At 39.3% G+C, this 27737-nt stretch overlaps 1 protein-coding gene across 3 annotated transcripts in view; it reads left to right on the forward strand.

Annotated features, from left to right (window-relative positions):
* NWD2 (NACHT and WD repeat domain containing 2) overlaps nt 1-25925 on the forward strand; it is a 100535-nt gene extending 74610 nt beyond the window's left edge. For 2 of the 3 annotated variants that reach the window (XM_061584001.1, XM_061584002.1), the window contains 4 exons: nt 13769-13972; nt 18178-18322; nt 18698-19287; nt 21815-25925. In XM_061584001.1, coding sequence (XP_061439985.1) covers nt 13769-13972; nt 18178-18322; nt 18698-19287; nt 21815-25753 — 4878 coding nt within the window. In that variant the 3' untranslated portion in view covers nt 25754-25925. Of the gene's footprint in view, nt 1-943; nt 1018-13768; nt 13973-18177; nt 18323-18697; nt 19288-21814 lie in introns of those variants that run through there. The other variant, XM_061584003.1, reaches the window with a different exon arrangement.
* The last annotated feature ends 1812 nt before the right edge of the window (nt 25926-27737 follow it).

A 27737-nucleotide genomic window follows, 5' to 3' on the forward strand; every position in this document is an offset into this window, starting at 1 on the left:
CATTAAAAATATAGTAAAAGCAAGTTCAGTTTCTGCAAAGAGACACCTTTTTAACTGCCTGCATGAACCTTGCAGAACTGAAAGGTTTTCAGCAGGCTTTTAAGGCACCTGCTGAATCTCTGGTGGCAGAGCATTCCAAAGAACTGGGCCAATAACACTGATGGCTCAGTTACATGTTGATGTTAAATGAGCCTCACCAGCTGAGGGGATGATCAGCACCACTCCTGGAGATGATCTCAGTGATCGAGCTGGGATATAAGGATTCAGGCAGTCCCTAAGGTACCCTGGGCCTAATTTGTTTGGGGCTTTGTAAATTAATACAAGGACCTTGAACCTGGCTCAGCTGCAGTTGTTTTAACAGTGGTGTCATATATTGTTGGCCATGTGCCCCCATCAGCAATCTGGTTGCCACATTTTGTACCAGCTGGAATTTCCAAACCAGGCCCAAGGGCAGCCCTGCATAGGACACATTGCAGTAATCCAGCCTAGAGGTTTCCAATGCATGAAACCTATCAGGCTATCCGTGTCCAGGGACGTCTATAGCTAATGAACCAGACAAAGTTGGTAAAATGCACTCCTAGCCACAGAGGATACTTGAGCCTCTGTAATGAAGAAGAATCAAGGAGTACCCCTAAGCTATAGACCTGCTCCTTCAGAGGGAGCATGACCCCATCCAGAGCAGATTACTTGCTTGTCTCCCAGACATGAGAAGCATCTACCCAAAGAGACTCCATCTTCCCAGCATTTGAGCATAGTTTATTGGCCCTCATCCAGTCCATTACAGCATTCAGACACTGATCTAGAACATTCACAGCCTCTCCTGATTCAGATGTTATGAAGAAACAGAGCTGCAAGTCATTAGCATACTCCAAAATTCCTAATGACTGCTCCCAACAGCTTCATATAGATGTTATATAGCACTGGGGAGAGAATAGTACCCTGTGGAGCCCCATAGCACAAGTGCCAGAGGGCTGAGGAACATTCACCCACTGCTAGTCTCTGGACATGGTGCTGAAGGTAAGAGTGGAACCACTGTAATATGGTGTTTCTAATCCCTATTCCACTGAGTCAGTCCAGGAGGATACCATGAACAAAGGTATCAAAGGCCAATGAGAGATTGAGCAGAAATAGCAGGGTCACACTCCCCCTGTTTCTCTCATGATAAAGATAATCCATCAGGCAACCAAGGCTGATTATGTTCCAAACCTGGGTTTCAGTCCAATTTGTAATGGATCTAGATAATCAGTTGTGATGTTCCTGTATTAATGTAAATATGGTAAGTGCTGTTTGTATAGAAGATACATGGTAAGTGGAATGAAAGAGGAGGGGGGAGTAGATGAGCAGTAGAATGCTGGATGATTGGCTGAGCGTTTGAATGGCTGAGAGTATAAATGGAAGAATGACAGTTGAATCTGGGAGGTGTTTGGAGGTGGCGAATGTGATTGGAGGTGTGTGGGTGTTAGTTGGTGGATGTTAGGAGAGTGTGGAGAAAGAGGGAATTGGAGTTCTAGTTAATGATAAGTCAAGTATCACAGGAATAGATGAAACCATATGCTTAAGTACCATTAGAAAAGTAATCTTGTTATTTCTGTTATTTAATAAATACTATTTTGGTTTACCGAAGGTCTGATCCTTGGCTGGGGTTTCACAGACCAGAAGGGAGGGTAAGGTAATTACCAAGGCTGAAGGGCAACAGTAACAAATTGTGGCAGCGGTGAAGAGGAGAATAATAACATTACAAGTATCCAGAGCAACCCCGAGTTATATGAGTTATCTACATTGATACAAGGGGGTTGGGAACAGCATAAGCACGGAGTCACAAAAGTAACCAGACAGAGAGAGGCTCAGACAAAGTCTCTGGGAACATTGGTTATAGGACGTGACTGGTGGTGCTGCCTAGCAGGGGGATCTAGTGAGATCTGTGCTAGAGCGGAGAGAGAAACCATAAAAAGGACGGTCCGGACTGGTGGAGTCCCTGGTGGTGCCTAGTGAAAGGTAGTAGCCACAAGCAGGTGGGAACCTGACAGGGAGAGCCAGGGAAGGGCGTCACATCAGTCTCTTCCAGGAATACCTGCAGTTGCTCTACAATAATCTTTTCCACCACCTTTGCCAAGAAAGGGGTGTTGGCAACTGGTCTACAGTTGTTACACTCCATTGGGTCCAGAGTGGGCTTTAAGGGCAGCAGGCAATACACCATCACACAAAGATGTGTTTACCACAGTTGTGACTCATTCAGTCACCCCACTCTGGCTGGCTTTAATAAGCCAGGATGGACAAGCAGTGGTCAAAAGCATCATTGCAAGCATGCTGTCCACATCATCAGGCCGCATTATCTGGAATTGATTCCACAACTCTAGGTTCCACATTGCATTGGACTCCTCATCTGGAACTGCCACGATAGCAGCATCTAGATTACAACTAGGCACCTTGCGCTCCAGAGGTCCACCCCCCCCCAACTAACCTCCAGATCATGCAGGACAACTGCCAGGCAGCTCCTTGAGGATGCAATGGGGGCAGTAAAGTAGGATCTCTTTGCTGCCCCCATCGCCACATGGTAGGCCTGATTATGAGGCTGAACACGTGCTCAGTCAGCTCCGGTGCAAGTTTTACACTACTTAAGCTCTACCCTCACCCAGTCCATTTCATTGTCCACAGCTCTTCCTTATACCAAGGAGCAAATTGAGCTCTACAGCACAGGAGAGGGTCCTCAGGAGTGATCATGTCAACAGCCCTATGAGTCTCACCATTCCACAGTGAGACTAGGGCCTCAACAAGATCACCTGTTCTATCCTCCAGAAAATCCCTCAGAGCGGTCAGGAATATATCAGATTCCATCAGTCTCTAAGGGCAGACCATCCTAACTGGTCCCCCAACCCTGCAGGGGAGAATTATCACTGCAAGCCCAGATTCAGTTTTTCCTAGCATATGCAGTATCCTTATCACGACTAAGATGACTATGAAATCAGTAGGAAGACCAGCACCCTGTTAAAAGTTTGATTGTTTACAGTCAGAAGAAGCTTTTGACAATCTTGTAAATAATACAATTTGTTCATAGTTACAAGATAAATGGCAAAATCACATGAAGGTAAGGAAGCTCCAGGTTGGCAGCAACATCCACTAGCAACTCAGAGTTCCCCTGACCTTATCCCACCCCATCCCTATGGATTGTATTCAACTAAGTCCTAACCAGAGTAGACCCATTGAAATTAATGAACCTAAGTCATTTCTCTTAACTCTAGTGGGTCTACTCTGAGTAGGACTAGTATTGAATACCATCTGGGGGGGTGCCACTGCCTCAGCCCCTCCCTTACAAACCAGCACTGGAAGGAACTCTAAAGGTGATTAGGTAATGACTTTCATCAATTCAGTGGAGTGACATTTTCTTTCAAAACATCTTAGCAAATGTGTACTGCTTGTATGGTTCACCTCCATCTTTGACATTTGATTGGCATGACTGATGGGTGATTATTAGATGCCCATCTCATCTTCTGCAGTTAGGCATCCACTGTTGCATGTTGGGCTTCGAATACCGGCAAAAAAATTGTAGTGTAGTTCGTGCTCAATCCACATACTTTATTGCCAGTAATTTTAACTTTGTTGGTGGGTATTTTTTTCCTCAACAAGGCTATAGCAGTTCTGCTCAAATGGAAAAAACATTTCCTACATGCTTTTGGTCACACTGTTGTTGATAGGACAATCCCATTATCAGGCAGGTTACTGTTCTTACAGCATTGCAATTTCAATTTGTACAGAAGTCATTGGATTCCCCCCACACACCCATACATCACAAGGACACTCTGATGCTTCCACTCTTCCTTGTAGCAGAAAGGTCAGTGGTTAGCAATCACTCACTTTGATCAAATGTCATTTCAAAAAATTAAGGCAAAAAATGTTTAAATATTTTTCAGGCCACATGTGCCTAAATTTTCAAGAAAGCAAAACACAATTAAACTGGGAATCACAGAATGCAGAACATTATTTTCTCATCTTTTGGACTGACAGCCAAGGGGTAGAGAAGTATTGCCTAAAGGTCATGATGTCCTGTTATTCAAAGCCCCTCCTTAGCAGTATGTCCTAAATAAGAGCTGGGAGTTGTGCCGTGTTTGCTAGGAGACTGCTTGTGCTGGTTTTGGCAGGAGGCAATGTCAGTGCATCTGTGTGTTTTTGGATCGTGCCCATTATTTCATCCAGACTGTGACAAAGAAGAAATACACACTAATGTGGATTGGTTTATTTGTTTTAGGGATGGAGGGACTGAATAATAATAATAATAATAATAATAATAATAATAATAATAATAATAATAAATGTTCTAAATACTATAATATGAAAAGAAAAGCAGGTCCCTGCTAACCAATTACAGTTGAACAGATAAGACACAAAAAGGATAGAGAATAGGAAGGGGAAGGGGGGAAAACCCATGTGCCATTTATTCTCAACAAACTCTAGATATGTGCCAAATTTGATCACGGTATTTAATGTTTTCCAACTTGAGTTTGTTAAAATACTAAACTACTTTTTTTAAAAAAAGACTTTGGCAGTATTTGAAACATCTGTTTTTGTCACACGTGATTTCAAAATGTCTAGGCAAAGACATTTTATTACCCGGAGCTTTTTAATGTATAGGGAATGTATTTTACTTTTTAACATGTTGATGTTATATTTTGTTTGCATATTCCATCTTGCTTTTGTAAACCGCTCTGGAGCTGCACTGCAGAGTGAGATATAAATCTTTTAAATTAAAAATACTGTTTCAGTGAAAACATTTAAAAATTTAAATTCATAAAACTAGCATGGTAGTGGATAGCATGTTCAAATTCCTATTCAGCCATGAAACTCAGTAGGTGATCCTGGACCGGTTACTTTTTCTCACCCTAACCTACTTCATATGGTTGTTGTAAGCAGGGGAGGGGGAGAAGTATGCCATCCTGAGCATCTTGAAGAAAAGGTGAGATAAAAATATATAATAAATTTGTAAAAACAAAATCTCATTTCCTTTTCACATCAATAACTCAGTTGCTGAGATAAAAAAAGTATAATTATTTGCATAACAGCTGTGAGACACTGAATATAGAATGCCATCTAGTGGCTAAATATAGCACGCTAGTTTTGTGTTTGATTAAAAAAGGTAAAGGTGTCCCCGCACTTATAGTGCGAGTCGTTTCCGACTCTTAGGGTGACGTCTTGTGACGTTTACTAGGCAGACCATATATATGGGGTGGGATTGCCAGTTCTGTCCCCGGTCTTTCTTTACCCCCCAGCATATGCCGGGTACTCATTTTACCGACCATGGATGGGTGGAAGGCTGAGTGGACCTCGACCCCTTTTACCAGAGATTTGACTTCCTCCTTTAGTTGGAATCGAACTCTGGCCGTGAGCAGAGCTTCGGCTGCATTACCGCCACTTACCACTCTGCGCCATGGAGGATCTTATTTGATTATTAAAGAGGTTTAATTTGTTTAAGGGCCAAACTACTCTCATTACATTAAATGCATTTCATAGCAGTTATCGTAAATGTAGTTTTAAGCAACAGTTGCTGCTGAGGAAGGGGAAACCAGATTAGCCTTTTCCTTCCCTGCTGAAGTCCCAATCAAAATGGCTCCCAAGGCTGCATTTTGCCTTAGAAAGGAACCTTTCTTTCTGAGTCAAATTGCAACTGGAGGGTGGGGGGAGAAGCATCAGGATTTCAGCAATGGATGAAAGGTTAACATACTCACACTCTGGTACACCATAGTTCTGATCCGGAATGGGGTCCCTGCTGTGTCACTTATTTAAAGTGACACTTAAATATTATTAATGTGGCCTTTAATATCACATGTAGTTTGACCCTAAAAGATATTGTGTATTGTTTGTTTATGTTACTTATTTTTTTATTTATGTGGTTTAGAAAAGTGGTTAACCATTAAACAAGAGGAAAATAAACTACTGTACAAGAATGTGAACTTTGTATGACTGCTAAAAATTCTAAAGATGCAGATTTCTTATTAGGTCATCTCTAAGGAAAAGTACCATTTGAATTTCTGCCAGTCATCAGTTAAAATGCCCAGAAATTGACCTATTATTTATTAAAAGGAGCAATGCTGGTCTTCCCCAATGTGCAAAATGAATTTCAATTAAGCCAGTTTCGTTGGGAGTGTGCTGTTTTGGTCACCTCCTGCTTGCAGGCTTCCAGTTGGCCTTTGTGCAGCCAGGATGCTGGATTAGATGGGCCTTTCATCTGATCCAGCAGGATGCTTCTTAATTATTTACCATGCTTTGGGCTCCTACTGGAAGAAAGGGTGGGATATACATTTAATTAATTAATTAATAAATAAATAATAAATGGTTTTGTAGCCTAGCAATACAGGAAGCTGGTTTGTATCGATTCAGACCAACAGTCCATCTAGCTCAGAATTGTCTTCTATGACTGGGAGTGACTCAACAGGGTTTCAGACAGGGTTTTCCAAGGGCGAGGTTCATCCATTGCACTCCAGGTGTACTGACCCATGCAATTTCTCCAAATGCAGGAAACTCGACTGCATAATTTGTTGTCTTTACCAGTCTCCCCCCCCCCGAGATGGTGGAGATTGAACCTGGGATCTTCTTTATTCAAAGCAGATGTTCAATCACTGTGTTACATTTCTTTCTGCAACGTGCTATGTCTAATATTGTATTAGCTATTAAAGCCAGCCAAAGTTTGTGGGGGCCACTTGCTCATGAGCCACTAGGATTTCAATGTTACACAACTCTAATGAGGGTTCCTGCCCATTGTATATCCTAAGGAATAACCATGCATTAGGACTGCAGTGCGTGCTAGCCTTAACTATGACCTGGTTTGCACAACAACAGTAAGACAAACTATGGTTTATCAGGACCACATAAATGTGCAGATCCTGGAGAGGAGTTCACAGCTCTTCCCTCGTCCTGTTTGCTCCTGCGCCACACTGAGCCAAGCCAAGATTTGACTTATTGTGTTCTCTGAATCCTGACTCATGATTAAGCTTGCTCCTTGCTAACCATGAGCTGTAGCCAAAGTTTGTTCTTGACATATGCATAGTCCTGGTAAGCCATGGTTTAGCTGACCATATCTTGCAAACCAGGCCAGAATGATTAAAATTAATCAGCTGTAGACCTAAATAGTCATTAAGTGCCGCAGGCATGCTACTCTGAACTTCCTGAAGGAAGAGCAGAATATAATAACCATAACAAAATTATGTGTGGCTAAAAGGAAGGCATATTGGATAAATGCTAACCCATCAACCTGAAACTACTTATAGCTCAATTCTGCATGTTTAGGATTAAGTGATCTTGACTTTGATAACAGTACTTGGTCAGTAGCAAGAATTTCTACAAATAAAGGATGGTTTCCTTTATTTGTATGGGTGACTTTTCAGTGAATGGAAGATTTGAACCTGCTATGGTTTCGCTATACCGTCAGGAACATTTATGGCAATTTTATTTTGGGAATTAAGTTGCTTGTATTCCCTTTTTCCCTTGATTACTATAATTAATAATCAGCTCTACAGAAGCAGCTTCTGTAATTTTAATAAATCTGGAGGCTAATCTACCTCAAAGTTTGTAGAGTATGTGGTGTTTTTCATCAGCACCATGACCCACACAGGATAATAAAACATCTCAGGATAAAAAGCCTTCTTAGGGCTCTTCCAGATGACCTGTTTATTGAGAATTCATCCTGTTTTCTTTGCACAAAGCTTATGCAGAGGTCAGATTATACCTAGTCTTTATCAAACAGTCATTCTGATTTGTTTGTGGGAAGGTTATACATTCATCCTGAATTACTTGTGGGTTATTGTTCATCTTCCCATTAGTCATTCATCCATCTCACCGTATTCACAGAGCTTGGAAAAGTTACTTTTTTTGAACTACAACTCCCATCAGCCCAATCCAGTGGCCATGCTGGCTGGGGCTGATGGGAGTTGTAGTTCAAAAAAGTAATTTTTCCAAGCTATGCATATTCAATACATTTCCCATCACTTCCCTAACCAGAAAAAGTCCATTTCTGTTTTAAAGTATATTTCTTATGCTAGGGCAACAGAGTACTTCAATCCATTTTAATTGTGCAAACTGAAATTTTCCAGTATGCACTTGAATCCTTTCCCCAAAATACTGACAGTCTGAAGAAGAAATGTGAAGGCCCAGAAGAAAACGGGGGAAAAGTGTCCCCCCCCCATTTAATCCAATTTTTTAGATTTTTTTTTTAAAGGCTTTTAAAAATCATATTTTTCCAGTTTTGTGGTGGCGGGTCAGGCCTTCACACCTCTAATCTGAAGGCGCCCTTCGATTCCACCTGTGTTATTGTTTCAAACTCCCCAGTAATTATTTTTAATTGCTTAGAATAACTGTCTTAATATGTTAGCATTTTAAATTATTTTAGTTCAGCTCTTTATCTTTTTCAGAAGATAAAGAGGCAGTTCTTAGAAATAGGAGCTCAGCTTTTATGTATTCACTATGATGTTTAACAGTGCATTTTAAAATGTTAAGTGGCTTTGGCAATTGAAGTCAGTAACATTCACTTCCTGTTATTTGCTAATTTTTTTTACTAACCAAAGCTGTGACTTAAAGCAGCTACCTGGCACACAGAAATTCACATTGCAAAAGGACAGACAGACAGACAGACAGATAGATGCAGTGACCTAGTACAAAGGTCATGTTAAACCATAGTTTAAAACAAGTTATGGATTTATGTGAATAAGCATTGTGTTGATACATGCACACTGCTTAAAAGTTCCAGTAAATCTGTAAATCTTCTACATGTACTGAATTCTTTACTTTTACCATCCTGAATAACTTTTACATGGCATGATTTTTTAAAATTTCTCTGGCACCAGTCCCAAACACATGTAACTGATACCATTAATTTAATCTTGTGTGTAAGACATAGGCAGGCTTTTCGAGATAGAGTTGCCAAATTGGTAACTCGGAAAACCCAATTTTTCCTTTAAACCTGCTGTTATGGCTGCCAAAGCATGGCCACTGCTGAGTGGCAGCCAGGGAATGAGGGGAGCACCATATACAGTGTACATGTCCTGTACAGTGGTAGCTGAGACAGGGAGAAGCACAGCACTGTTAGGCAGGAAAAGTACTTTTTTAAGGCTTGCTTTCCGGGTTCCCTGGAAGAAATTCTTACCACAGGCGGCCAGCTGCATAGACATGTATAACTCTACATTAAAGAATAGCAGTAGTCTGTTATTAATTTTTATTATATTTTTCCTGCAGGGAGGGAGGAGGGGCAATACTTTTCTGCCAGAGGCACTGAAATATTTTGGGCCAGTATTGGCCAAGTCTGTGCAGTTCTTATATTTTCATTTTTAGCATACTGCTAGATATTCATGATTGATTCAATTTTATTTTTGCATGCTTTTTGAGTTCAGTGGGATTTACTCCTGTACAATCATGCTTCAGATAGGTGAAATGGACCACTGGGGAGGGGAGGGGAGGAGATTGGGTGGGTGGACACTGGACAGAGGGACAGCCCCTTTCCTTTCCAAAAGGAAAACATTGTGAACAGCATCATTGTTTTTCATGGTATCCCTCACCTTTGTATTCAACAGCAGGCATGTAGTCTCCCATCCAAATTTAAACCAAAGCTGTCATTAGCCATATCCACACTAGACCTTTATTTCACTTTGGACTGTCATGGCTTCCCCCAAAGAATCCCTGGAAGTGTAGTTTGTGAAGGGTGCTGAGAGTTGCTAGGAGACACCCTATTTCCCTCACAGAGCTACAATCCCCAGAAGAGGGGCTGATGTTAAACCACTCTAGCCCCTGGAGCACTGTCAAGGGAATGGGAGTCTCCTAACATGCATGTATCAGCCATGCATTTTTTAAACTTTTATACTGCAGAAGATGAAGATCAGAGTATGGGGCAAGGTCAGCAGTAGTAGGATTACAGGTACTCTGTGAACATGGCTGATTTTTAATTAATTTCCACAAACTTTGAGAACTCTGACAGAAAAAAGTCCAAAAGGAATCTGGTTTTTCTCTCTCTCTTTTTACACTTTGAACTCTTCATTCTCTCTGACTGTTTTGTGTATCGCCATGAAAATTTAGAGGGTTGTTAAGCAATTGTTTCTGAGTTCAGGACTATAAGATTTGTAAGACTTTGTTTTGAAATGAGCTTATGGGAAGCAGGAGAATGGCATGGGGGTATTTTCTAACATTGAGGAATGTGAAAAATCCATGCTGGCTATAGTATACAGCCACTCTTGGGGGTGTATAATACAAGGTTCCAGAAAAGGAGATGTTGACAGCCAGTCTGTAAAAAGAACAGAATCACATGGTGCTGCTTTTTCCTGACTGTACTGGGGAAATGTATTTTTGAATGTTGCCCCACTTTTAAAAAAATCCTCCATGCACATATATAGCTAATAAACCATGCAGAAGGGTTCTAAACTAGCTTTCTTCATGGTTTGCTAATTTTATGTATTAAGGCAGTTGTTTTCTTAGGAGACATTCAAGTATGCGATTCCCATTCCTGTAATCTAAGGGTGAAAATTGTATTATGTTGTTCTCCTGTATGCTTACATCTGCTCAGAAGTAAATGAATTATTAAAAGCTACTCCACTATTGCTAGCCAGTTTCAGACACCTTAATATTGTATGGATCATAACCTATTATAATTGAAGAAATGTGAGTACAAAAGATTTGTCATTTGTTATCACTTGTCATGCTCTCAGTGTTTAAAAAAATCACAAGGACTTTGTTTGATTGAGGAGTAGCTGATATTGGACATTAAAGAAGGGTGCTCTTTATTAATTCTCTATGACTGCATGGCAGTAACATTTCCCAGGCATTCTGGGTTATCTGAAATGTTAACATTACTCAGAAAGCAATAGACATGAGTAACGTAGGTCCATTGCTGCCATGGGCTTCTTTGGGAGGAAAAGTGTGAAAGAAAGAAAGAAAGAAAGAAAGGAAGAAAGGAAGAAAGGAAGAAAGGAAGAAAGGAAGAAAGGAAGAAAGAAAGAAAGAAAGAAAGAAAAAGAAAGGAAGAAAGAAAAAGAAAGGAAGAAAGAAAAAGAAAGGAAGAAAGAAAGAAAGAAAGAAAGAAAAAGAAAGGAAGAAAGAAAATAAATTAATTTCAGTGGGTCTACTTTGAGTACAACTTAGTCGGACACAACCCTGCATTTCGTTCTTGTCCCTTGGATTGTTTATGAGTCAGTACTACTAAATACTAACTATTCTCAGTAACGTGTAAGTGGTATATAGAAGGCTGCAATCCACACTTACAAGCCCCACTGAACATAGTTGGACTTACTTCCAAGTAAATGTGCATAGGATTGGACTGCATATTTTCTTTTCAAAAGCATACTTTACATTTGTAAGCATCATTTATATTGGGAGCAGGCAACCTGTTGGCTGCATGTGACACTTGAAAAACTGCCCCCTCGGGATCCTACCAAATTTAATCAAAGTTTACTTTTTCAAAATGGTTGGTATCCAGAGAAGCCTGTGTGAAATGCAAAGTGTTTCTACATTTGCACAGTATTGGTTACCTGTCTAACTTTGCCTCCTAGCAGCCCCTTAAGATAAAGTGATCTTCCAGAAGCTCTCCTAAACTTGGAAAGAATTTGGGTGGTGGGAGTGTAGATGGCTGTTGCTTGAAGATGAGGCTAAAAAGTCCCTCTGCTGGTTTAAGATACCACATGTGGCATATTTGATCCCAGCCATTGTTCAGTTTTTCACTGCCAATTTGCCTCTGGAGTGGTTCTTTTGGAAGTACATTTATTCATCAGTACCCCAGCCTCCTGACATGGCATCATATCTTCTGAGTACATGCTGTTTGTACCTCTGACGTCTTTAGGTAATGCCACCTTTTCTGTCTACTATCAACACACATTATAATTAATAGGAGACCAAATCCAACAGTAGTATGGCTATTCCTTTCAGTTATTTCCTTTTACTTTATTTCATTGACTTGTATCACAACTTATTCTACCATTTCTGAAGTTTCCAGGATGGTTTATAAGATATAAAGACAGGGCTCCCACTCTGCTGTTCTAAATAGCACCTGTTAGTGTCCAGAATCCATCACTTGAAGCAGCTGCTTTAATTTGTCTTTTGGTAGGAGTCTGTTTCTGGGTGGAAACATCAGATCTTGGAACATTTTCTGTAGCAATTGCTTTTTGGTCTTGTTTCTTGCTGGAAAGATTTGGCCTTCTACCAAAAGCTAGAAGTTGAGCTAAACTTGGGCGTTTCTACGATTCCATGTTTAGAATCAATTTCCATATTTAGATTCTACATACTGAGGATTACATTTGGTTAACCATTTTTTTTCTATCCACCTCTCTCTTGCTTGTTCACTCTCCAGGGAACCCCAAAAACTAATTTTGTGAGAAGGGCTAGGGTTTCAAATAGAGAATTCTTAGCACACTCATCAAACTACAATTCCCAGGATTCCTTGGAGGAAGTCATGACAGTTAAGCAGTTATAAAGCTGCTGTATGTTTCTAGTACATACGGACAGGGTGTAGGGGGTCATAGACCTAGGACTTTTTTAGGACCAGGGTCCCAGCCAGGTCTCGTATGTGTGAGCCAATCAGCATGAAAAGGGAGCATGTTAGTCATTGAAAAAAAGTCCTTGTCCTTTCATGCTGATTGTAGCCAATCAGAGTGGAAGAAGGTGAGTCAGTCACTGAGAAGACTCTTCTCAGTAGCCAACACCCAGCCTCCCCTTTCATTGGCTCCTAGGGACATCTTTTGTAGTGGAGTGTGGACTCACGAGATGACAGGGAGATAATGGAAAAGGGGGTGTGGGGTGACTTTCATGAAGGGACCCTGCACTTCTGAATTTGTCAATTCACTACTGCATAATTACTTATGTGTACACATAGATACTATTGCTGTCCTGCTTTATCTCTACTGCTATGCCTGTTTACTTCCCTCTTATTTCTTTCCTCAGTTTCTGCTTCTGTTAACTGGCCATAAGCTGCATGCAATTCAAGAGCCCAAGTTGCCCCCACCCACCCAAACAATACAGCCAACTACTGCAGAGAGACATTCATGTTTAGTGGCTACTGGGCAAAATATATTGTTAACTGCAATCCAATTCTAAGTGGGCAAGAATCTACAGCAGGGGGGAAAACTCCATAGCACTTGGTCACATTGCGCACTTAAAAAGAAAAAGAATCAAGTTCAGAATCCGGTCTACACATAGTAATTTAGAATTGTTACACTGCATTCAGCGGTGTGTGTTCCCACGTAAGTGAGTAGAGAATGAAGCCAAGCAACCTAATCCTGTTCTTGTTTACTCAGAAATAAGTCCCCTTGGGATAGTACAGCTTACGTCTTTGTAAATGTTCATTAGATTGCAGCTGCTTTCAGTATTTTTACACTAATTCTTGAATAATTAAGAATATAATTATTTAATAGAATCAGAAGAATAACAGACCATGTATATGGCCTGGTTTGCACATCACGCTAAGTTAAACCATGGCTTAGCGTAACCATGCAGGCTCTGAGAGAGAAGGTTGCAGGCAAACCTTAGTTAAAGCTCATGGTTCATCTGCAGAGAGATAAACCAAGCCCAGGTTCAGCCAACGCACTAAGCCAAACTATGGCTTTGCACAGCAGTAAAACAACCAAGGAGGATCAAATTGACTGGGAGCCTGCATGCCCATTTGTTTGCACTGAGCTATGGTTTGGCTTGGCATGACGTGTGAACTATATGTCTTCATAGCAAGTAAGGCATGTCCAAAATAGAAAACCCAGCCTTCACTTAACATGTCTTTAGCATTGTTACTAAACTTTACTGTCTTGCATATACACAGGGCCTTTTGGGAGAAAAATATGGAAGCATCCGAATACCAGGAGAAGTGGAATCATCTGAATTTGAAATGATACTGGATGCTGCTATTGAGGCAAAGCTGGAAACAAAGATTTTGGAAGAGTGGTACTGTAGAGATGAGAACTCAGTGCCACCAACGTATTACCTCAAACCAAAATCTGAAATGCTGAAGGGCAATCCCAATATGGTAAATCATCTTCATGAGAGATATACATCTAGAACGTAATCTACACACTTTGGGTGGTGTTCAATGCTTGTTCTACTCAAAGTAAACCCATTGAAGTTAATAGACATGACTAACTTAGGTTCATTAATATCAATGGGTCTACCCCGAATAGGACTTATTTGAATACAACCCTATAGGTTTAAATTTGTTTCATAGTCATTGGCTATATTTGTCCATCATAGTAAACTACAGTTAATGATTTGCCATGAATGTGCAGATGGCTTCTTCTTCACTTCTTCCCTGGCATGAGAGAAAGGAGCAAACCACAGCCTGGGGCTTAGTGTTGTATCCAGACTGAGGATTGTGATTTGTTTTGCTCCAAACGAATCTCAATGTAAAGCAAGGTTTTGGTCAAGGCTTACCAACTGTGGTTTGCTTGAGCGAAACAAGCCATGATCACCAGTTCAGACATAAAGCTAAGCCAAGAATCGCTAAGAGACAAGAAAAGTGGGAGCAATCTCTGTGTTCATGGTAAATCACTAGTGTATTGTGTCATGTTCTCTCCAAGAATCTCTTGGAAGTGCAGTTTTGCAGAGGCTAGAGATCTCTAACAGAAAAATCTCAGCAGCCTCAGAAAACTACAATTCCCAGGATTCCTTTGGGAAAGTCACCACAGTTATATTGGTGTACGTTTGTAGTGTAGATATTCAGTTATACAGATGTATCTCGTAGCCCCTTCTGCTATTGTAATTTAGTTTACCATACTGCTTCATCTCCCTCTTATTTACTCCATCTGTTTCTGCTTCAGTTAACCGGCCAGGAGCTGTGTGAATAGATCAAGAGCCCCAGTTTGACCACCCTTGAATAACAAATTCAACACTACACTGGTTTGTAGAGATAGGAAGACAATTATATCTAGTAGCTGTTGAACAAAATAAATTGTTGATTGCAATCCAGTTCTAGGCTGGCAGGAGTCCCTAGTACACACAGAAACATACATACAATTCCAATTGGCATCCTTCCTAGAACAGCCAATATTTTATGAGAATGAATTATCCTTCCTTCAGTCACAGAGTCAAGGCACATTTGTAAAGCAGAATGGGATTCCACCCCAAAGCTTCTAGTGAGGTTGCAATCTGCAAACCAATAGGCGCAAAGGGTGATTTTAATTCACAGTGCCAAGCTAAATCCCTATGAATTTCAAATTGATTTCTGACTTTAGGTGAAATTCTTCAGCTGTTAGCTTTCTGCTGCAGTTTTGCTGTTCATGCAAGAGTTATTATCTTGAAACTAGAGTTATGTAGTTCAATTTGAAGCACATAGAGATGTCAGGGATTAGAGCTGATACCAGAAGTTCAGCGCCTAAAGCTGGGACCCAGCCTAGTGTGCTCAGGTCTCAGAGTGTTTTTTAGACATAGAGAAAACAGCAGTGTGTAGCATCCACATAAGCAGGTAAAGCTTATGGACTGGCCATATTGATATAATAGCTAAGATTATGGTTCATGTGTTTTATAGAGGGCCACATTTGACCTCCAGGCTTGAGGTTCCTCACACCTGTTACATTGGCCTGATATATTTAGTTACTTTTTTAAAAAAATACAACTATGTTTGTTATTCCTTTTTATCTAGGCATTTTATTCTTCTTGTTTATTAATTTTACTGGAATTGTAAGTTGTTTTGTAATATTTATTTATTTATTTATTTTATAATAATACCTCTGGAAGTCTCTGCTGAATGGTAGGTTAGCCCCTGTGCGCTTCATGCACCAATCCCACCCACCGTGCTCACCTGATGCCAGTGCGCTCACATTCCTTGGTCAATCATTCACACGCACGTCTGCCCACCTAGCTATCCCTCTACACCTGGACCAGCCAGCATCATGAAAGCGTCCATACTGTAGTTCTCAGTGCCACCTGTTTGTAGCAAAGTAAATTACAGGGAAGAGAACTGCAGCATGACCTTTTACATTTTTATGTATATAGAAATAATAGTATATGGCATTAGAGACATAACCCTGCCAAATGCAAGCATTTTTATGTGTCATTGATGTAGTTGATATTTAAGCATGGGTTAGCATTTCTTTCATTGAAATAATGTTATGCTACAATATTATGATAGTATATGGTAGTTGTATATGTACAATTAATTGTGGCCCACCCAGCACTCTCCCAAGGTCTTGCTTATACTTGCACATTGTCAAGACCCTTCCTGTCAGGATCCCACCTCAGGCCACCACCTGCTAGGATCCCGCCTGTGACTACTGCCTTGTCACGGTCCCACCTCAGGGTCCTGGTTTTTAAATGGTTCTCTCACAGGCTCTAGCAAAGATCTCTCAAGATCCCACTGCTAGGCAGCACCACCAGTCACTCCCAGTAATTTAATATTGCCTTGAGACTGTGCCTTAGTCTCCTCCAGGCCTATTGATACTTTGTGTCCGGGTGCACTTGCAGGCCACAACCCCCCTGTATCTTTGTGCCTATAAAGCATACAGCCCTGGGTTGCTCTGGATACCTGATGATGTTACACTATCTCTTCACCGCTGCCACCACTGATACTGTTTCCCAACCTTAGTATATGTCCTGCCCACCCTTCTGGTCTGTGTAAACCCAGCCAAGGATCAGGCGTTAGGGTAAACCAAGAAATATTTATTTATATACACGAGAATAACAAGATTACTTAAAAGTATAGTTAACAAGCATATGGTTTCATCAGATGCGTTACTCTTTATGTTACTAGTCGTCAATAACCTGCCTCACTACCAGCCTAATCCAATCCAACCCACAAAACCAACCAACAGCCTCTCTCAGAACTCCCACCAATAGAACTCTCCACCAACTGTCATCCTCTCATTTATACCTTCAGACACTCAAACTCTCAGCCAATCATAATACAGCATTCTCCACCCTTCCAGGCCATGTACTCCCCCCTCTCACTCAGTCTGCTTACCACATATACTCTAATAAACCCGCACTTACCATATTTACAGTAATATATATACAGGGACATCACACATATGTACATCACTTTTTCTGTACACTTGAGGTTGATCTACACATGCAACAGAATGAGATAGTAGAACACTTATCTTAAAGATAAATATTCAGTCAAAGCCAGAATTTTTTTTATTGGGTTTTATGGATAAACAAAAGGAAAAGAAATATGGAAGAATAATATTATATATGATCACGGCAGCAAGATTATTATATGCACAAAAGTGGAAAATGGAATCGATACCAACAATGGAAAAATGGCTATTGAAATTAATGGACTTAGTTGAGATGGACAAATTGACATGCCTTCTTAGAGAAAAAACGACAGATACATTTCTTAAGGAATGGAAGCCTCTTTTGGACTTTTTGTTGAAAGAAAAAAATGAAATGATGATAATGGGATTTGACGATTAATTAAGATAGACCTTGGAAAAAAGTGAATTTCGTATGTTTTAGGAGACAGGTTTGATATATATTATATACTTATAGCTGATCTGTAACAAATCGGAAGTCAAGTTCTTTTTTTTATTATTTTTGTTGTATTGTTTTTGTTGTATTTGTATTTGTTTTTATAAAAATTTGAATAATAAAAATTATTATTAAAAAAAAAATCTCTGCAAATAATAAACTCCCACATCAAGGAAAGGGCTACTGTTTTATTTTCTGGGGAATTTTAATGTGAGGAAACCTGCAAGGTATAAAGGCTGAAGTGGTACTGTCTATCGTACCACTTTATTCTGAAGTGCAATGCTTAATAGAATGCTTTAGTAGTAGCATGTGTAGACTCCGCTTTGGCAACTGGCAGCTAAATGTATGACCTGACTCCATTGAAAAATACTGCATTTCAGGTGATGTGAAGCAACATGAAAGTTCTGTCTGTAATAGTATATCACAGTTCTGTCTGTAGTATATGTGATAGCCTACTACAATATTCAGCGTATCACTTGCTGTTGCAGTGATAATGTTAGGGATGTTCATGTGTAAACCAGCTCTATAATAATACTTCCCTTATTTCAAATAGGTGTTATATTCCCTATTATCTATCTATTCCAGACATTCCTGGCAATAAAGAGAGATGGGTGAATATGGGTGATGGCAGGGAGAGCTTTGTCTTTGCTATATTATTTTAATATGTTGGTGGTGGTATTCTTAACTATAGTTCTGAATGTTGGTGAAGAAGTAGATGCTGGCATTGACAACTCTAATTAACTATGTGTTTTTATTGTTGTTTTAAAGATGGAAGCATCTTCAAACCCTGTCAATGAGATCAAATGGCAGGAGATATCAGAAGAGATTAAGATGATGTTTAAGACAGCTGTGAAGATGCTATATGAAAAGGGAAAAATGAAACACAGTCAAGCAAAGAGATATCTTTCCTCTGGTAAACATTACATTCAGGCACACTGTGTACAGACAATCATCCATAGCATATTTCTGTGATCAGTGAAGTGTCTTAAAAAAAGAGAAACATTTTCATTTATTTTAATTGTAATAGTTAATCATATATAATTATTAATTGTATAGAACTGTTTCTAGTTTCTATCTCTTGTTAATGCTCCTGAGTGATCAAGATATAGAGAAGGCAATGGAGAGAATACAGAGTGCACTGAGTCCTTCTTGACATCAGCAACAGAATATAGGGGAAGGTTGGAGGAGTCTTATGTGGTCTATCACAGGTTTAAATACAACAGAGCACTTTTTCACTCTCTTTTGTATGAACTTTAGATTTCCTCTAAATCTTTTGTTTCCTTCCCAGCTATCGAAGATGAATTTGATTTTGCCTTAGGAAAACAAACCCCAGCTTTCCTAAAAAAGTGTGTTTGCTATATTCGGAAGATCGCAAACATAGAACGGTTTGTTAAAGTTCCAGAGATGGAGAAATACATGGATGTCCTTCATACAGGTGGAAAGTTTCTGCGGGACCCAGAAGCACTTGAGAAACTCATTAAACTCAGGGATGAATTTGTTCCTACCATTGTTGTTTCATCTAATTTGAGAGTCTACACTTCTGTTACTCATTGTGATATCAAACATGGTTATACCCAAGAAGTGGAGAACCACTATATTGAAGGGCTTGGCAAACAGTTCTATGAAGACATGGTAGATATAATCCAAGCAACTGTGCAACAGAATTTTGACATAGAGACAGATTGGCTCTATGATGAAGTCCTTCAACATTCCTCGCTAAGTAGAACCTACTCTTCATTCTATGAGTACAGATGTGATGCTAGGAATATTATGCACAAATACATTCTACCTAGGAAAATGGGTCACATTAACCCTCTTATCATATATGGAGGACCATGCACTGGAAAAACATTTTTATTAGCAGAAGTGGCAAAGAAGGTAAAACACATACACATATACCCACATGTATTTATTTTGCTATTGTAAAATTAACTGCAAAAATATTATGTTTTATTTTACGTATATCTACAAACTCATATTTTGTGAATATCTATCATTATAGATCTTTCTAAAGACTTCCCACTGTGTTGTTCTGTTCTTAGAGCAGATTGGTGCAAATATTTCAATTTTATAAATTCATCAGCATACCTTCTTCCTTGTTTTTTTCTGTATTGTATAGTTCTGAGGATGTGTTGATTATTTCAGTGATCACATCTTCATTTTGCTGAAAACAAAAGTATGTTTTGCAAAGACATCTTTGCTTTCTTTACATCTTCTTAAAGAATGGGTATATTTCATCCCCTCAGCAATGCTTTGGAAACTTCCTACTTTGAAGACAACTCTTTCCACATCAATATATCTGCCACGAAACCCCTGAGTTTGTACAGTGGAATTCATCTGTCACAGAAAATTCTTGGGCATGTTCTAGGATGGTCGATTCACATAAAATAGTAACTTGGCTTCTCATGCCTTAACATTGCCATTTGTGAACTAAAAGTTAACCCAGGAATGCATCCAATAGTTCCTCTGTGGCTTGCATTGGACATTGTTTTTCAGACAAGCCTGTTGGCCATTATTTTTCTCTTCATTGAGAAACCCCTGATAAGGATCCAAGAAATCCCAAGCTTTTCTATCACAAGCATTAAGACCACTGCTATATCATGGTCCATCAATTTCCTGAGAGGGAGATGCATGTATAGAATTTTCCCCCTCTGTTGAACTGAGTACCTGCTGAAGCAGAAGCTCTGTGTATGTATCGAAACCCCCAATGTGACTAATCTGCATTAAATGTGATGAAAGATAAATTAGCTCTGTCTACTTGCAGGAATTCTGCTTCCATTACAAACTATAGAGCTCTGAATTGCTGGCAGCACTTTCAATAATTTGCCATACATAGTGATGATAGAGAACTGGGGCCATACAACATTTTGCAGGCATGTTTTTGGAACCATTATTGTGGAGGCCTACAAATATCCAGTTAGCATTGGGATCTATCATTCACACAGGGTTTTTTCCCCCAGGGAAAATACATAAGTGAAAACATAATATTTTAACCTCTATTATACTTTTACTATTGTTTTTATTGTTGTTGAATTGTAAATTGTTTTATTTCTTCTTACGAGCCACTTTTAAGAATTTTTGTTATAGGACAGCCTATAAATACTGTTAATAAATAAAAGCTATTCACACTATCATGAGGTGGAAGTATTACCACAAAGTGATTTTCCTCCTCAATTTTCCAGATATAAAAGTGCTCCTATATAGTAGCACTCCAAATCAACACTTCATGGAAATCATTTTGTGTCTGGTAGTGCCTTCTGATTTTAGAGAAACCACATAAGAATGTTTTTCCAAAGTGACATTATAAAGTGAAATTTGAAGAAGGGGGTCATCTTGTGGTGGGGCTTCCACATAAAAAAATAACCATGTGCCTCTATGTTCTGCAACTACTTGGTTGTCTTTCCTGGAAAAAAATCTTCATGAGTGAACTGCTCTAACATAGTTGTTTCAACATGAATATGTCAGTAGGATTCATGTAGAACCTGCCATTCAGTGAATCTCTAAGATCCTGCTTAGTTGTTTTACCGTTATAAATAGTAACATGAATTCACACCAGTGTCTTGTATATAAAGCATACTCTAGCAGGATTTATATTTATCTCCATAATGTCTAGAATAATTTAGTACATATGACTTTCCATTTATTGCAAAGATGAACAGAGCAGTAGAATAAAAGGGAAAGCCACATGACATATTTAATTCAAAACATCAACCCGCAAACTTACCAAATATTCCTTGCATTAAAATAATGATCCCAGTCCTTCATTTGGACATCATATGGATAACTAAGAAAGCTCATACTTCTAGGTACTGGCCATTCTGCTGTGATGAACAGAAGAAGATAAATGTTTGCAGTTTTGCTTTTGTTCACCTCTTCAGTGGGCCAGCCAAGTGGCTGGTTGTGATGCTCAAAGTTAACTCATGGAAAAAGAGAGAAGTTGCAGACAAGGATTAAGTACTGGAGACAGAGTACAGTAGCTATAGTCAGCTGTGTAGTCATCTGATTCCATAGAGCTGAACACCCCTACACAGAGACTGACCGAACAATTCCAATCATGCCTACTCAAAAGTAAATCCTACTAAATTAACGGGCTTACTGACAAGGATTGCACCTAAGGCTGGTATCCAACTAAGTCATACTCAGAGTAGACCCATTTAAAATCAATGGACTTGTTAGTTAGGAATTTCAGTGGATCTACTCTAAATATGGCTTAGTTGGATACCAGCCTTAGTTCTATACTACTTAATATTTATATAGATACATTTCTACTTAAAAAGGATTTAATAAAAAAAAAAACAAGACAGAACTGCTTAACCTTCGGTTTTAATGGTGTTTTCTTTTTTGTTTGATTTGCATTGGTTCTGCTAGTTCATATATTAATCTATTTGTACTTCTACATTTGTAGGCCTATGCTTGGCTAAAGGAAGAGATGGGACCAGAATCTGACCCTGTGGTAGTTATAAGGTTTTTGGGATCCACAGAGATGAGTACAGATCTTAGGAACTTGCTTCAAAGTATTTGTGAGCAGTTAGCAATTAACTACCGATGCCTCGTACAAAGCTACCCAAAAAAAATCCACGACCTCCGGGACTTGTTTATAAACCTTTTGAATGAGTCTTCATTTCATAGACCTCTGGTTATGATATTTGATGCCCTAGAGCAACTTTCAGATAATGATGATGCTAGGAAGTTATGGTGGCTCCCCGTTCATCTGCCCCGTTCGGTGCGCATTATTTTGTCAACACTGCCGAACAAACATGGAATACTGCAAAAACTAAGGTGCCTTATACATGATGATGATAACTATATCGAATTGACTTCTAGGGACAGGAAAATGTGTAGTCAAGTTCTAAAGCAGCAGCTGCTCCAAATTAAGAGAAAAGTAACATCAGGCCAACAAATTTATGTCAATGAAGCTTTTTCCAAATGCACACTGCCTATGTTTGTAAATTTAACTTTCAGAGAAGTCCGAAACTGGAGATCTCACAAAGATGTTGATGAGTCTTCTCTCTGTGTTACTGTTCATGATAGCATAGAGCAGATGTTCTGGTCTCTAGAGAGCAGCTGTGGGCCAAGGCTTCTGTCACGAGCCCTTGGCTACATCACAATGTCCAAATCCGGTCTCAGTGAAATGGAACTGGAAGACATTTTAGCTCTTGATAACACAGTTATGTTTGAATTAAATGAAAGTATCAGGCAACATAATCCTCTGAGAGTACCTTACATCTATATTGCAAAGCTAAAAGAAGGACTTACTGGGTACCTGATAGAAAGGCAAGTTAAAAATGTTACCCTACTAGTGTGGGCAAACAGGCACCTCCAACTTATTGCCCAAAAGATGTATCTTCACAATGAAGAAGACGTTCATGAAATGCATACTGTGATGGCTGAGTATTTTCTGGGTGTTTGGTCAGGAGGCAGAAGGAAATCTCTTTACAGTGAAGATCAATATCTGAATGGTTGCCTTGACAGTGACAGTAGGAGCATGAATGATGAGGAGAAGCGCAGCATGGATCAAACAAATTTTGATAGGCAGTCACCTGATCAGCCTTGGGTATTCCAGTGCAACCCTTTGGAGCCTGACATATTCTTCGTCAACCACAGGAAAATGACAGAGCTTTTGCACCACCTGACACGATGTGGAAAAACAGATGACATGTTGTATGGTGTCATTATGAACTTTAGCTGGCTTTATACCATGATCAAAATTGGACAGTTTGACAAAGCCCTCTCCGATGTGGAGTTGGCCTATAACTACTCACAAGAAAAAGAGCTAAAGTTCCTAGCAACCACACTTCGTGCCATAAAATACAAAGTGATAAAATATCCAGGCACTCTTTCTGCTGAACTGCAACAGAGGCTTCTTCCTGTTGTTAGCTCCTTGCCCAAACTGAGACAGCTTCTCCTGGAATGTGACAAAGATGGTCCTAAATACTGCTCTATTGTTCCATTGCATTCTTCTATGGATGTGACATACAGCCCTGAGAGATTGCCATTGTCCTCCAGTTGCACTCAGGTGACAGAAATCCTCCCTACTTTTAATCCAAGTACAGTCATTGTAGCTCTAGAAAATGGCTCCATTAGTACCTGGGATGTAGAGACTCGTCAGCTACTAAGGCAAATTACAACATCTCAGTCAGTCATCTTGGGCATGAAGCTTACAAGTGATGAAAAATACCTCGTAGTGGCCACAACAAAGAACACACTCTTGATATATGACAACCTAAACTCCTGTCTTCTATCTGAGGTAGAGATTAAGGGATCAAAACATGGTGGAATTGGTGCCAGCTCCAGTTTTATAAATGGGTTTACACTGTCGGTAAACCATGCACTTTCTTGGCTAGAAGGTAGCAAAGATATTACTGTGATAGACCTACTTTATGGATGGCCACTTTATCAGTTCCACTGCTGGTATGAAGTGACTTGTGTCCAGTGTTCTTCAGATGGAATGTATGCGTTCTGCGGACAATACTTGAATACCGCATCTATATTCCATTTAGGTAGCGGAGACAAGCTGGCCACTGTAACCTCTGAATTTTCTGGTGGGTTTGTCAAGTTTCTTCTTGTCCTAGATACAGCCCAAGAAATGGTGATGGTGGACAGTGAAGGTGGTCTTTCCATTTGGAACATGGAGGAAATCACCAATCCCCAGCTAACAGATGACTTTGATTGCAGGAGAGGAGATAGTGAATTTGTCAGTATTGAACTTGCTGAAGATCAAAGTGCAATTTTAATATGCAAGACACTCAGTATAGAACTCCTTGACACTGGCATGTGGAAAGTAGCTGAAAAATTTAGAGCTAAACATAATGAGCGGTTTGTATCAGCTGTATTGTCAAAAAATTGTGATTGTATTGTTGCTTCTATTGAAAATACCTCTGCCATTTTTGTTTGGAGGAGAGACACGGGACAGTGTATGGCAAGCTTACAAGAAATCTCAGGAAACATTGTCAGATTAATTAAGTCAAACCATCATAACATGCTGCTATCCTTATCTACCAGTGGTGTCCTTTCTGTCTGGGATATAGATATCATAACTGCTATGTCCAACATTGACAAAACTGGCAAGCCAATCCAAAGACTGATATTGCCTGCACGAGGTGAAGTGATTTACACACTTGATGGGTCTGAAACTATACATAAGTGGAATTTTGGCACTGGATTCATTGAAGCTGTATTTAAGCATGAAAGCCTTGTTGAAAACTGTGTGCTTACTTCCACTGGAGATTTGATGATTACATCTGACGATAAATGCAGTCAGTATGTATGGCACACTGGTTCTGGTGAAAATCTCTTCCGTATTAATGGACAAAGGATATCCCAGCTGTTGATAACACACAATGATCAGTTTGTGGTCTCCCTCTGTGAGCAAAATGCATCAAGAGTTTGGAGATTGGCAACAGGCCACAGAGTTTGCAATATTCTTGTAGCCTTACAGAATGCATTTATAACTACTGCTAACACATTTGTGGTTGGAATGACAAAAAATAAAGTCTTGGCAGTGAGTTTGTGGACAGGGAGTATAACCAAGAAGTTCTGTTGTGATGATGGTATAACAATAATTGATATTAAATTGATCCCAGATTGCCCTGATATTGTAGTGTTTATAACTTCTACTGAAACTGTGAACATCTGGAGTCTTACTGAAGAAGTAATATGTAGACGTGTGCAACTACCTAATACTTTCTTAAAGACTTTAGAGGATTTTGAAATATCACCCAATGGAAAGCTGGGTATCATATCCCGTGGAGATGAGAATATCAATATACTTGATCTTCACAGTGGCAAACTTCGTGTAGTCCATGCTTCTGGTATTATCTGGCGGCAGAAGCTGTCTCGGGATGGCCGTTACCTTGTATACATTTGTTTTCGCACTGGTGAAGAGGATGATGATAATGGCGCAATCTCTATCTTGATTGTAATGAGACTGGCAGATGGCAAAAACATTGGTGCTTGTTCCCTTTACAAAACTCCAACTTTCCTTGCTCTTTCCCAGAGGCATTTGAACATTATTGTAGGCTTTGATGATGGAAGCATAGGCACTTACACTGTAGTAGATCGGGTAGATGCAGCACTGAAAATTAAAATTGCTACTTCAAATAGCAGACAGATTTTCAACAATGCAACACAAGTGATTAGACCCAAGTGTCATAATTATAGTTTCAAGGTGACAGTGGACTGCATATGGAGAGAGTCTACAGAAGTGTTTGCAAGAGACAGTCCTATCACAGTGACAGACCCTGAGGCAAGTGAAGCAACCCCAACCAAAAAACACAACTATTGTTATGACAAAGTATGTTCTGCCATAGATTGCAGAGGTCATGGGTTCACCACTGACAACTGATTATAAATTAGTGAGAAGCTACTTTGCCACATAACAGATTGCTATTTATCCTATTTATATTTTACTACTAACAAATTAGAAGACGGCAAAAACAATGTGAGTATAATTAGTGGCCTGCAGTGTTTACAAAAATATTCAAATATAAGGCTTCAACAAAGGCCTTGACTGAAAATCCTAGCAATATCATCATATTTATTTGCCATAATAAAATGTTGTGAGGAAAAATATTTTAAAGCTTTTTAACAAGACATGAAACTACATTTCCTATTGGAATGAAGTAAGTCAACCATTTTTAAATCCAGGTGGGCATCCCCAGCTACTTTGAATTGATATCACTTGCAAAAACTGAAATTTATCCTTCTGATGGTACAAATGATGAGGTCACTGGTCAGTCTGGTAGACTTGATGCATTCTGCAAGTATCTGAAGTAGCAGATACCAGTATTTTTAAAAAGTGGGGGAAAGGCATAATCTAGTCTATGTTTAGAACTTCTGAGTCCCACTGATTTCACTAGGGACAAAGGATTAAATTAAATCTCCCCTACTTAAATCAGTGAGACTTTGCTTGGATTGTGCCTATTGTTTGTATGGAAAGAGGGCAGAAATTGGTAATTTAAAAACTGAAAATAGCCACATGTAATGTAGTAGATCAGTCATTTTGTAATCAAAAACACTGAAAGTTACAAACGTATGTCAGGACTTCTATTACCATTTTTCAATTACAAAAGAACAAATGATAGGAACTGCTTATTATCTAGAACATATAAGAAAAGAGCAACTCCTGAAATTGTGTTGCTTTCTATCTCTTTCACAGTGGATTTTAGAACTGTGTATAAAATAACATTTTCAAAGAAAAAGGGCATTATGGATAAACAGTCCAACACGTGTTCCATTTTCTTTTTATGTCAAAAAAAGTTTTGTTGTTGAAAAGTCCAAAATATTACAGTCCTCGCAGAAATCTGAATAGGAAGCAATCAGAAATGCTGTGTCTTGCTCTTGATACTAGTAGTGTTTGCCTTACTATCATTCCTGTTCTTCCCTGTGTGAAACACAGATCAGATGACCAAATACTCTGGGACTAACATTATGCTTGTGTATGTGCTAAAAAATTCTGGCTGCCCCAAAGGGTTCTTTACTGTTCCACTTTCTAATGAATTTCTTACTTCTATATACAGTATTTATGCCTTTTCACTTCCTACTTTAGGACTATTCATGGCCTTTTTCTAGAATTTTATCAATTTCAAGGCAGAAGTTGTGGAATACTGTCCTTTATTTCTGATTACTTGGCTTGCTCAGTTTAACCGAATAATGATGACTAGAGATATGAAGGCCTGGAAACAAATGGGAAAAGAAAGGGGGGGAAATTTTCCTGAATTTTTTCAGTGTTTTTTTTTTAATTTGGAAAAAAATATCCAAATTTTTCCAGTTTTTTCCCCAGGTCTCCACATCTCTAGTTCTGATGCTCCAATCCACCACTCTGTTAAGGTAAAGTATTTGGACTTAGTGGTTAATTTTTCACACTTCTTATGGGAGGTACAAAATAAATGTACTGTCTAAATCTGAACAGCTTATATATGTGTTCCCTTTTAAAATAAGTGTGAATCACATGTATTTTAAAGTGGGAGATGTAAAAAATGCATGTATGTGCCATTCCTGTCAGGTAGCATTTTGTGCTAGAGTATCCATCTCTAGATATTAAATAACCCAGTGAGAAGTAGCCTTAGGTGCTGAGTCACACATGCATGTGTGTCACCCATTGATTGTAACACAGGTTCATCACCACAGACAGAAATTCCAAATCCACCCAATCAGTATCAACTCAATATTTTTCAGTGACAATACTTCACACATTCCGCTGAGAGTCATCAAGTGTAGAATTGTCAAGTGATGAGCGTCAAACAATGTACACGCAAGTGAACCAGCCCTAAGATTTTGCTGTAAGTCCTTATATGATGAGCCATAACAACAGCTGTACCTGCACAATC

Source organism: Rhineura floridana, chromosome 9 (genome assembly GCF_030035675.1).
Source record: "Rhineura floridana isolate rRhiFlo1 chromosome 9, rRhiFlo1.hap2, whole genome shotgun sequence".
In the NCBI taxonomy this organism is placed as follows: Eukaryota; Metazoa; Chordata; class Lepidosauria; order Squamata; family Rhineuridae; genus Rhineura; species Rhineura floridana.